Source organism: Bufo gargarizans, chromosome 3 (assembly GCF_014858855.1).
Source record: "Bufo gargarizans isolate SCDJY-AF-19 chromosome 3, ASM1485885v1, whole genome shotgun sequence".
Classification (NCBI taxonomy): Eukaryota; Metazoa; Chordata; class Amphibia; order Anura; family Bufonidae; genus Bufo; species Bufo gargarizans.
In genome coordinates this window covers 20846198-20858903 of record NC_058082.1, presented here as the reverse complement: position 1 = coordinate 20858903, position 12706 = coordinate 20846198, and the positions used below count along the sequence as shown (strand labels likewise).

General features: G+C 40.1%; 1 protein-coding gene across 1 annotated transcript in view; it reads right to left on the bottom strand.

Annotated features, from left to right (window-relative positions):
- TRPC6 (transient receptor potential cation channel subfamily C member 6) overlaps positions 1-12706 on the bottom strand; it is a 229383-nt gene that overhangs the window by 97633 nt on the left and 119044 nt on the right. Inside the window, exon 2 of the mRNA XM_044286027.1 lies at positions 5002-5776. Coding sequence (XP_044141962.1) covers positions 5002-5776 — 775 coding nt within the window. The remainder of the gene's footprint in view (positions 1-5001; positions 5777-12706) is intronic.

The following is a 12706-nucleotide window of genomic DNA, read 5'->3' as shown; positions in this document are numbered from 1 at the left end:
CATCAACAACCGATGAGCCGATGACTGCCACAGTGGTCCCATGTCACCCATGAAGCACGTCACTAGGTCATGTGCACCTTTAAGCAGATTGGTCAAATTCTCCACCCCGGTGACAGCAGTAGCTGCGTGGAGATGCCGAGGATATATAGTGTTCTCTGATTTGATTCTGTATTTTCATGTAAAAAGCTTTTGAAATGCTGCCAGAAAAGTTGTGAGTAATTATGCGTGGGCCGCGGATGCCAGGACTCATAGGCTTTCTAAATAAGTGGGAGGAGGATGCAGGACTCATAGGCTTTCTAAATAAGTGGGAGGAGGATGCAGGACTCATGGGCTTTCTGTAGAAGTGGGAGGGGGATTAAGGACACAGGATTTTCTGTGTGGGGGTAAAGCCGAGACTCACAGGCTGTGAAGTGGGTTGAGAAAGTAGGACTAATGGGCTTTCTCTATAAGTGGACGGGTAGCAGGACTCACAGGCATTCTCTATATGTGGGTGGGGTAAAGGGGACTCACAGGCTACTCATAGGTTTTCATATGAAAATACTGAATCAAATCGTAGAAAACTATTTTTTCCCGAGCTCATTGTCTTCTCCTCTATTATTTTCTCTCGTCAGAGAGCAAACCTGACAGAGTCACCTTAATTAACTTAACCACTTCCCGACTGCCCATTGACTCTAAACGTCCTAGGCGGTCGGGTTTATTTCTGATTGGACGTTTTAGAATGTTTTTTCAGTGACAGCAGGGCATCCCAGGGAGAAGGCAGGGACCATTCCTGGGTGTCCCTGCCTTCTAGATTGCTCTATACACAGTGCTGAACGAGCGCTGTGTATACTGCAAGGAAGCGCTATGCTGCTTCTTGTCCCTGCCCGGTGATCATGTGACCGCCGGGGCCGGGGGAGTGCAGGAGCTGTCGGGTCTTCCATAGACCTCAATCAGCCCTGCACTGAGGCTGTACAGCGCTGTATTCTGCTGTACCGGCCTCTCTGAGGGGTGTATTTCCACTGTAACTGGGGCTACTTTGCCTGCCCCAGTTACAGGAGAAATCAATAGTGGGAAAAAAAAATAAGTGAAGTTAAATGTCCCCAAGAGGTCTTGTATGACCTTATGGGGGACGCAAAGTGTAAAATAAAATAAAAAAAATAAAAAACAAGTAGAGTGTTTTATAAAAAAAATAAAATTCAGATGTAAAAAAATGAAATTTCCCCAATTAAGTAATTTAAAAGATGTTAAAAATAGAAAAAATAAAATAGACATATTTGGTATTGCCGCGTCCGTGGCGGCCGGCTCTAAAGTATCACATGATCTACCCCATCAGGTGAACGCTGTAAAAAAAAATTAAAAAAATAAACATTAGCCAAAACAACTTTTTTAGCTACCTCACCTTCCAAATTACATAATGTTAATTAAAAAGTCAAAAATAGTAGCAATAAAAACATCACCTCATCCCGCAAAAAATGAGCCCCCACACAAGACCATAGCCAGAAAAATTTTAAAAAATATGGCTCTAAGAAAATTGCAACACAAAAACATGATTTTTTTCTAAAAATGCTTTTATTGTGTAAACTGCCCAAAAGAATTCACATATTTGGCATTGCCGCGTCCATAACAACTCGCTCTACAAATATATCACATGATCTACCCCATTAAGTGAACGGTGTAAAAAAAACTAAAATTATGCCAAAACATATTTTTTGGTCCTCTTTCCTCACAGAAAACATAATATCAATCAAACAAAACGTCGTATGTAGCCCAAAATGGTAGCAGTAAAAACGTCACCTCATCCCACAGAAAACAAGCCCTCACAGAAGACCATAGCCAGAAAAAATAAAAAAATATGGTTCTAAGAAAATGGCAACACAAAAACATGATTTTTTTTCTAAAAATGTTCTTATTGTGTAAAACATAAAAAATAAAAATAAAAAAGACATATTTGGTATCTTTGCATCCATAACGACTGGATCTACAAAAAAAATCACATGCCATCAAGTGAATGGCGTAAAAAAAACTAAAATTATGCCAAAACTTATGCTTTTTTTTGTCACCTCACAAAAAACATAATATCAATCAAACAAAACGTTGTATGTAGCCCAAAATGGCAGCAGTAAAAAGGTCACCTCATCCAACAGAAATCAAACCCTCACACAAGACCATAGCCAGAATAATTTTTTAAATATGGCTCTAAGAAAATGGCAACACAAAAACATGATTTTTTTTCTAAAAATGTTCTTATTGTGTAAAAGTAGAGTGTTTTATAAAAAAATAAAATTCAGATGTAAAAAAATGAAATTTCCCCAATTAAGTAATTTAAAAGATGTTAAAAATAGAAAAAATAAAATAGACATATTTGGTATTGCCGCGTCCGTGACGGCCGGCTCTAAAGTATCACATGATCTACCCCATCAGGTGAACGCTGTAAAAAAAAATTAAAAAAATAAACATTAGCCAAAACAACTTTTTTAGCTACCTCACCTTCCAAATTACATAATGTTAATTAAAAAGTCAAAAATAGTAGCAATAAAAACATCACCTCATCCCGCAAAAAATGAGCCCCCACACAAGACCATAGCCAGAAAAATTTTAAAAAATATGGCTCTAAGAAAATTGCAACACAAAAACATGATTTTTTTCTAAAAATGCTTTTATTGTGTAAACTGCCCAAAAGAATTCACATATTTGGCATTGCCGCGTCCATAACAACTCGCTCTACAAATATATCACATGATCTTCCCCATTAAGTGAACGGTGTAAAAAAAACTAAAATTATGCCAAAACATATTTTTTGGTCCTCTTTCCTCACAGAAAACATAATATCAATCAAACAAAACGTCGTATGTAGCCCAAAATGGTAGCAGTAAAAACGTCACCTCATCCCACAGAAAACAAGCCCTCACAGAAGACCATAGCCAGAAAAAATAAAAAAATATGGTTCTAAGAAAATGGCAACACAAAAACATGATTTTTTTTCTAAAAATGTTCTTATTGTGTAAAACATAAAAAATAAAAATAAAAAAGACATATTTGGTATCTTTGCATCCATAACGACTGGATCTACAAAAAAAATCACATGCCATCAAGTGAATGGCGTAAAAAAAACTAAAATTATGCCAAAACTTATGCTTTTTTTTGTCACCTCACAAAAAACATAATATCAATCAAACAAAACGTTGTATGTAGCCCAAAATGGCAGCAGTAAAAAGGTCACCTCATCCAACAGAAATCAAACCCTCACACAAGACCATAGCCAGAATAATTTTTTAAATATGGCTCTAAGAAAATGGCAACACAAAAACATGATTTTTTTTCTAAAAATGTTCTTATTGTGTAAAACGTAAAAACAACAAAGACATATTTGGTATCTTTGCATCCATAATGACCGGATCTACAAAAATATTACATGATCTACCCTATCAATTAAATGGTGTAAAAAATTATAGAAAAATGACACCAAACTATTCAGTTCAAATTCCAAAAAATTATAAAAAAAGCTACCAGAAATCCCAAAATGGTGCCAATAAAAACTACAGCTTGTTGCACAAAAAATAAGCCCTCACGCAGCTCAGTCAACAAAAAAAAAAAAAAAGTTATCACTCTTAAAAACCATGACAGAAAATTCCATGTTAGAAAATCCAGATGCCGCTCCTTCCCGTCTGAGCCCTGGCGTATCCCCAAATAACAGTTTACGACCACAATTGGGGTGTTACTGTATTCAGGAGAAAATGGGTAGCAAATTGTGGGGGGATATTTTCCTGTTATCTTTTGTGAAAAATAAAGTTTAGGCCTAAAGCACCATTTTCTTGTAAAAAAAATAAAAATTTTCATTTTCACAGCCAAGGGTTATAAATTCTATGAAACGTCTGTTGGATCAAAGTGTTCGCTACACCCCTAAAAATTCCTTGTGTGGTGTAGTTTACAAAATGTAGTCACTTTTTGGGTGTTTTCACTGTGGGGGTACCTCAGGGTCTCTTCAAATGCAACATAGCGCCCTAAGACCATTCCAGCAAAATCTGCCCTCCAAAAATCATATGGAGCTCCTTGCCTTCTGAGCCCTGCCATGTGCCCATACAGCGGTATATAACCACATATGGGGTGTTTCTGTAAGCTGCAGAATCAGGGTAATATTGAGGTTTGTTTTGTTGTTAACCCTTGATGTGTTACAGGAAATTTTTTATTAAAATGGAAAATCTGCAAAATAAAGTGAAATTTTGAAATTTCACCTCTATTTTGCTTTAATTCCTGTGGAATACTTCAAGGGTTAACAACATTTCTAAAACCAGTTTTGAATAGTTTGAGGGGTGTAGTTTCTAAAATTGGGTATTTATGGGTGGTTTCTATTGTGAGCTCCTCAAAATGACTTCAGAACTGAACTGGTCCTTAAAAAAATTGATTTTGGAAATTTTCTTAACAATTTTTAAAATTGCTTCTTAACATATTAAACCTTCTAACATCCTAAAAAAATTAAATTACATTACCAAAATGATGCCAACATAAAGTAGACATATGGTGAATGTTAATTAATGAGTATTTTATGAGGTATCACTATCTGTCTTAGGCCTCATGCACAAGGCCATTGCCCGGCTGTGGTCGTATTGCGGCCCGCAAACAGCGGGTCCGCAATATGCGAGCACCGGCCGTGTGCTCTCTGCATCACTGATACAGACCCATTCAATAGTTTGCTACGACTAAGGGTGTTATAGACATCCAAAACGCGTCACAGGAGGTGCGTTTTTTTTCTGTGCACCATGTGTTTGGCATACCTGGATTTTATGACTATTTCTTAATAAAGGATTCCATTGTTTTATCCGGAGGCTGGAATGAATTTTCTCCTCAGTTCCCATTCCTCTGTACACGCCATTTTTGAATACCTCCCTTTGTCAATCTATTATAAGCAATGTTCCTGAATCCTAACATTCTCATCTTATAGGCACATTAGCGCCATCAACCAATTAGTATTCCCATGGTTATACACGTTTTTATGAATTCACTTGACTCATGCACTGCACCCACCTTGAATTCTTTTTCTATATTTGCTAATACAGCCAACTCATTGCTGAGCTCTAAAGCCGTCATAACCGGATCTTCACTAGACAAGGACAAATATGCCGGACTCGCAAGACCTTTATATGCGTTAATCCTGGACCTGGAATGGCTAAAAGAGTCATGTTTCTGTTTTTCACTACATTCATTGCATTTACAAAAATAGTCATGAGGCCTCTCAATCCTGGCTCCTTTCCTTAGAAGTGTATGAACAATCTCGTACTCCTGGCAGTGAGCGGCCAAAATGATGGGAGTGATGTCTTGAGAAAACCTTGTTCCATCTTCGTCGTAGGCGTAGAAGTCATCATGTTGGAATTCAGCTTGACTTGGACTGGTGGTGAGCCGTTTCCCTTCAGCAAATGATGGGTGTCCCAGTATTGCTTCTACTATCCGCACGTATCCTTTGCTAATGGCTAGAAGCAAGGCATCCCCCACCCGTGCCAAGTTCTCCTTCTTAAGTAAAAGTTCTGTAATCTCCAAGTGCTCGTTGGCAACGGCTAATTGCAAAGCATTTTGACCCATGTAGTCCACACAATTGACATTTAAAGTGTGACACTCTTCCATCATTTTCCTAACTACAGGAATGTTACCATATTCTGCCGCATCCAAAAAACGCTCTTCCTCTGCTGTAAGACTGGTGGAGCGGTCACTAAACATGTAAGCTGGTCCTCTGTTGGCCTGTCTTCTCCCCTTTTCTCGCAGTAATGTTTGCCGTCTATGAGATAATGTATTATCTGTGGCCCGCCTGTAATGACAAAAACAAAAACTATCAACCATGTAAAAAAAAATAATAATCAACTAGTGGAGTAAGCTACATAGAAACAAGGCACTTGACTACTTGAAAGCCTGTGGAAGGAGGAGCAGTAAGCTCCCCCTAGTGGTGGCTGATTGCATCCAGAATTATATCACTTATCAGAGTCATAAGTAAGAACAGAGCTTTATATTATGGAATGAATTAGCACAGAATTTAGGACAGAAGCGTGGTTTGTCTAGGATTAAAAAAAACATGGTGCCTTTTTCCAAAAACAGTTCCACTACTGTCCATGGGTTGTGGTGGATTGGGCAGTGATTCTACAAGCACGCACTATGACCTGACGCTGTGTGACGTCAGGTCCCAGTGCAGCACGTGAAGAAGAGGATGGAGGATCTCTGGAGAGTCAGCAGCGACCCTACCGGAAAGATAAGTATTTTAGCTTACTGGCGCTGTGGCTGGGCACTGATGTCTAGGAGGGGGAGTGGGGGAACTTATGGCATAGGGGAGTTCATGAAAGTGGGGGCAGCTGGTTGCACTTGGGGAGAGATCATCGCACCGGGGGAGAGCTGATGGCACTTGAGGGGAGCAACTGATGGCATGGGGGGAGCTGGTGACACTTGGGGTAGGAGCTGGTGGCATTGGAAGGGGAGCTGGTGGCATTGGAGGGGGCACTTATGGCATGGTGGGGAGCAACTGATGGCATGGGGGAGCTGGTGACACTTGGGGTAGGAGCTGGTGGCATTGGAAGGGGAGCTGGTGGCATTGGAGGGGGCACTTATGGCATGGTGGGGAGAAACTGATGGCATGGGGGAGTTGGTGGTACCGGGGGGAGCTGGTGGCATTGGGGGAGGAGCTGGTGGCATTGGAGGGGGAACTGATGAAACTGGGGGGAGCTGATGACACTAGGGTGGGGAGCTGATGGCTCTGGGGGGGGGGAACTGGTGATACCGGGGGGAGCTGGTGGCATTGGAGGGGGAACTGATGGCATTGTGGGGAGCTGGTGGCACTGGGGTGGAGCTGATGGCATGGGGGAGTTCATGGCACTGGGGTTAGCTGCTGGCACTAGGAGGAAACTGATGGCATGAGGGAGAGATCGATGGCATGGGGGGCTGATGAGTTTTCATTATTTTTTTCTTATTAGAGTACTCGATTAATCGTTGGATTAATCGGTAGAATACTTGATTACTGAAATAATCGATAGCTGCAGACTTAATTCTGGGTCTATGCCACTGAAGAACCAGTACCACGATGTGACATCACTAGCACCGCTCCTCAATAGTACAGACATGACGTCAGTTATATGTAATAAGAACGGGCACAGTCTATATACCAGCCTCAACCTTTGCCTGTGTAACAACACTCCTCCTATTGGTTAACATGTTTGCATATAGGGTGCTATGTATCACTAGAGGTCTGTAATGTAATATGTGTTCCACACGTCAATACAGGGCTCTATATATAGTGGGGTGCTCCTATTCTCACTAAAGGACTACAGTGGATATAAAAAGTCTACACACCCCTGTTAAAATGTCAGGTTTCTGTGATGTAAAAAAAAATGAGACAAAGATAAATCATTTCAGAACTTTTTCCACCTTTAATGTGACCTATAAATTGTACAACTCAATTGAAAAACAAACTTAAAGGGAACCTGTCACCTGGAAAAGACAATTTACACTAATCACAGTACCTTAAAGTATCTCTCATAGTGTGCCCAAAGATGTATTAACGTCTTCTTTCTGCGTTGTGCTGTCTCATAAAATCGACTTATAAACTGTGTTTGGTACCTTTTTGAAGTCGTGCTGAAGTCACGGGGGCAGCGGCCTCCTTGAATCAACCGTCGGATAAGCCCGCCCCTATGCCGCTCCTCCGCATATTGATGGACATTTTTCCCTGTAGCCGTGACCGCGCTCTTCTCGCGCATGCGTCGTGCAGCACAACGCAGAAAGAAGACGTTAATACATCTTTGGGCACACTATGAGAGATACTTTAAGGTACTGTGATTAGTGTAAATTGTCTTTTCCAGGTGACAGGTTCCCTTTAAATCTTTTAGGTAGAGGGAAGAAAAAATATAAAAATAAAATAATATGGTTGCATAAGTGTGCACACCCTTAAACTAATACTTTGTTGATGCACCTTTTGATTTTATTACAGCACTCAGTCTTTTTGGGTATGAGTCCATCAGCATGGCACATTTTGACTTGGCAAGATTTGCCCACTCTTCTTTGCAAAAACACTCCAAATCTGTCAGATTGCGAGGGCATCTCCTGTGCACAGCCCTCTTCAGATCACCCCACAGATTTTCAATCGGATTCAGGTCTGGGCTCTGGCTGGGCCATTCCAAAACGTTAATCTTCTTCTGGTGAAGCCATTCCTTGGTTGATTTGGATGTATGCTTTGGGTCGTTGTCATGCTGAAAGATGAAGTTCCTCTTCATGTTCAGCTTTCTAGCAGAAGCCTGAAGGTTTTGTGCCAATATTGACTGGTATTTGGAGCTGTTCATAATTCCCTCTAGCTTAACTAAGGCCCCAGTTCCAGCTGAAGAAAAACAGCCCCTTGGCATGATGCTGCCACCACCATGCTTCACTGTGGGTATGGTGTTCTTTTGGTGATGTGCAGTGTTGTTTTTGCGCCAAACATATCTTTTGGAATTATGGCCAAAAAGTTCTCAACCTTGGTTTCATCAGACCATAACACCTTTTCCCACATGCTTTTGGGAGACTTCAGATGTGTTTTTGCAAAATGTAGCCTGGCTTGGATGTTTTTCTTCGTAAGAAAAGGCTTTCGTCTTGCCACTCTACCCCATAGCCCAGACATATGAAGAATACGGGAGATTGTTGTCACATGTACCACACAGCCGGTACTTGCCAGATATTCCTGCAGCTCCTTTAATGTTGCTGGAGGCCTCTTGGTAGCCTCCCAGACCTGTTTTCTTCTCGTATTTTCATCAATTTTGGAGGGACGTCCAGTTCTTGGTAATGTCACTGTTGTGCCATATTTTCTCCACTTGATGATGACTGTCTTCACTGTGTTCCATGGTATATCTAATGCCTTGGAAATTCTTTTGTCCCCTTCTCCTGACTGATACCTTTTAACAATGAGATCCCTCTGATGCTTTGGAAGCTCTCTGTGGACCATGGCTTTTGCTGTGGGATGCGACTAAGAAAATTTCAGGAAAGACCAACTAGAGCAGCTGAACTTTATTTGGGGTTAATCAGAGGCACTTTAAATGATGGCAGGTGTATGCGGACTCCTATTTAACAGGATTTTGAATGTGATTGCTTAATTCTGAACACAGCTACATCCCCAGTTATAAGAGGGTGTGCACACTTATGCAACCACATTATTTTAGTTTTAATTTTGTTTTCTTCCCTCCACCTAAAAGATTTCAGTTTGTTTTTCAATGGAGTGATACAGTTTATAGGTCACATTAAAGGTGGAAAAAGTTCTGAAATGATTTATCTTTGTCAAATTTTTTTACATCACAGAAACCTGACATTTTAACAGGGGTGTGTAGACTTTTTATATCCACTGTATATATGTAATGACTTATCTAGGTGATAATCCTGCCTGTGATGATAATGGGATAACTGCTGAAAAGTGATCTATACATACCAATTGGCACCTATTATTAGGCTTAGTGGCCAGTGTGAATTTTTGTATTTTTAAAATATAGTGACATGGAAAATTAGAAATAAAAAAATAAATAACTTAAAAAATGTTCTACCACAAATATTTACATATAAAGGGTATATATATATATATATATATATATATATATATAGAGAAAGAAAGTCCGCAGCACTCCTTCAAGTGACTTGACTTGAAAAAGGTCCTGAGAGAGGACCGAAACGTTGTCTGACGTGTGAATAAATTACACTTTTTTTACTTGAAGGAGTGCTGCAGACTTTCTTTCTCTACTGAATTTGTCCCATATCGAGGGACCACCGCGGGCACCCACACAGCTACATCTGCACTTGAGGGAGTGCTGCCTGACCCTTTCCATGGATATATATATATATATATATATATATATATATATTACCATCTCTGTGGGATTTTTTTGTTTGTTGTTTTTTTTTTTGTGGAGGCACGATGGCCAAAAATACCCCAGCAATCCTGACAAGTTCTCCATGCAGTATAAATATACTGACAATTTTATAGTTGGGGTCATTACAGCCACGGCAATACCAATTATGTGCAGGTTTTTTTATTTATTTATTATTTATTACTTCCAACAATATACGATAGATATTGATGAGCAGTCTGTAATTTAAAAAAAAATTAACTTTTTTTATTTTGTTTTTAATTTCATGATTATCATCATTATTATTATTATTATTATTATTTTTTGCCCCAGTAGGGGACTTTAACATGTGATCCTTGGTCGGTTCATTCATATGATTTATTAACGGCAACACTCCTGTATTGTGGTATCTTCTACCTGTCCACATAAGATGGCAGACAGCACATAAGGCAATTATAGAATACATACAAACACTCCTGTCAAGTTTCTCTCTCATGTGATTTTAACAAGTCCTTAAGAGGTGTGATTGACTGGAGCGCGGATGACTGACTGTCCTATCTGAATTATGTAATGGAAGCCTGCAGATGCTTTCCAACATTCACTGTCCCTTGACAGTCATCATCGTAATATCAATGAAAATACCTTCTGCTAACAGGACCAGAGCCCTCGCTCAATTATTGACAGGAGGAGATTCACAAAGGTCTTGGTCAATTCTAATTAAGTGAGATTTACAGCCCTTACCCTGAGACTACGCATCTAAGTAAACACTAGAACATAGAATTTGTACAGCACCCAAGGGACTCTCCTCTACAGGTCCTTCACATTAAAAGGATTGATCAGGAATAGAAAAACATGGCTGTTTTCTTCCAAAAACAGCGCCACACCTGTCCATAGGGTGTACATGGTACTGCAACTTAATTTCATTGAAGTGAGTAGAATTGAGCTGCAATTTACCTTTTTAGAAGGAAGCATCCATGTTTTTGCAATCCTGGTCAGCCCACGTATCCAGGGGTGCACCTATCCTTTCTGCTGCCTGAGGTGAAAACTGAAACGCTGCCTCGAACCCCCCCCCCCCCATGCCAATTTCTTAACCTAACCCCTTTGCCACAATGAAAGCGCTCATTGCCCATCCGCTGCCCTCTTTTGTCCTCACCTGGTGCTGCCTGAGGTGATTGCCTCACTTGGCCTCATTGGTGGTGCACACCTGCCTGTATCTAACTAGTACAGTCCCTTGTTTAGATTAATGACATTACAGTGGATGACAACTCCTGTCCACTTGCCTTATTTAGACGTGGACATCATGGGGAGGGTTACCTCACTTGAGACTCCTGCTTTCTAAGACTGCCTGCCACTCTGGCACACTCAGCACATCAAAGCATTAAAGGGATATTGGAAGACCCACCTTATGTGGCGGCCATAGGTGGGCAGGCCCATTGAAAGAGTCGAGCGGGCTTTACTACACTATTTCTGTAACTTCAGCCACGTCTGGTCGCCACATAAGACGGGTATTCCAATCTCATCCGGGCATGGACAATGGAATACCCCTTTAAAATGAACGGTCAGATAACTCTACACTTCCCCTGCAGTAGTAATTATGGCTGATCACCAGATCCAACAAGGAATGCCTCAAAATCCAAATTTGCAAATCTGCATAAACCAGCTTCAGATGAGGTACTGGCTTAGCTCTAATCCTAAATTATGTCTCAAGTACTGTTTCAAAGGTCAGATGATGACTTATAGCAGGGATGCTCAATCTGCGGCCCTCCAGCTGTTGCAAAACTATGTCCTGATAGATGTAGGCTGTCCAGGCATGCTGGGCGTTGTAGTTTTGCAACAGCTGGAGGGCCGCAGGTTGGGCATCTCTAAGTTATAGGATGGCTACCTTGGTAGCATCAGATGTTCAGCTTTCTTTTCTTTTTGGAAATAGAGCTAATTTGCATATTCAGTATATATATTTTTTTTATTCTGTCAAATCATTAGGTTATTACACAGACTATTAAACATTTTATTGGAAATTTGTATAGAACAGATGTGTCCATAGAATTACAAACCGCGTTAGGCATGGTATTCGGTACATTATGTTTCAGGCTAAAAAATATGGGCACAGAGCCTCGAAAGAAAGTGCCAAAAACGCCATTAAATTTGAATGACGACATGAACTATGCGGGAGCAAAAGTGTTTCACAGCGGTGAATCTACGATCGCACATTCATTCTTCTTCATTCAGATTTATGGGACATTTTAGCCTTTTTATTGGAGCAATATGTCTTCTCCTGGTTAGTTGAACATGACCTTCTACGTTTTTAACTATATTTTCATTATGTAATCATGAGACAAGTTTGAAGAACTGAGACGCTATGGTTAGAAGATTCCATTTACGGTGGAACATATGGCCATTTGAGTGCATTATTATTTGTTAAAGGGAATGTGTCCTCAGAACATTACCTACTGTCTAAATCACATTTTTAGGTTAAACATTTTTTTTATAGAATTGTTGGTGTTTTTTTCATACCAGGATCTATATTTAAAATAAAAATGTATATCATTTTGCAATTTTCACACTGGCCACAAGGCCTAAAATATGTTAAGACTTGGTGTTCTTTTGAGAGCCGCTACATGGGCCATAGACACAATGGACAGGAGTGGACCCCATTGGCTTCTATGGGAAAATGTTCTAGGCATGCTCTGTGACCTGTGCAGAGGTCAGGAGGGAGTGATATCACCTATTGTGAATGGTGGATCCTGTGTTATCGATACAGAGGTGTTACTTTTCATTTCATTTTCAGACCTAGTGGCCAGTGTAAAAATTGCAAGAATGTATACATTTTTAAGAAATATAATAACATGAATACATGAAAACATGATTAACAGTTGTTGTGATGTAATATTTTAAGAAGC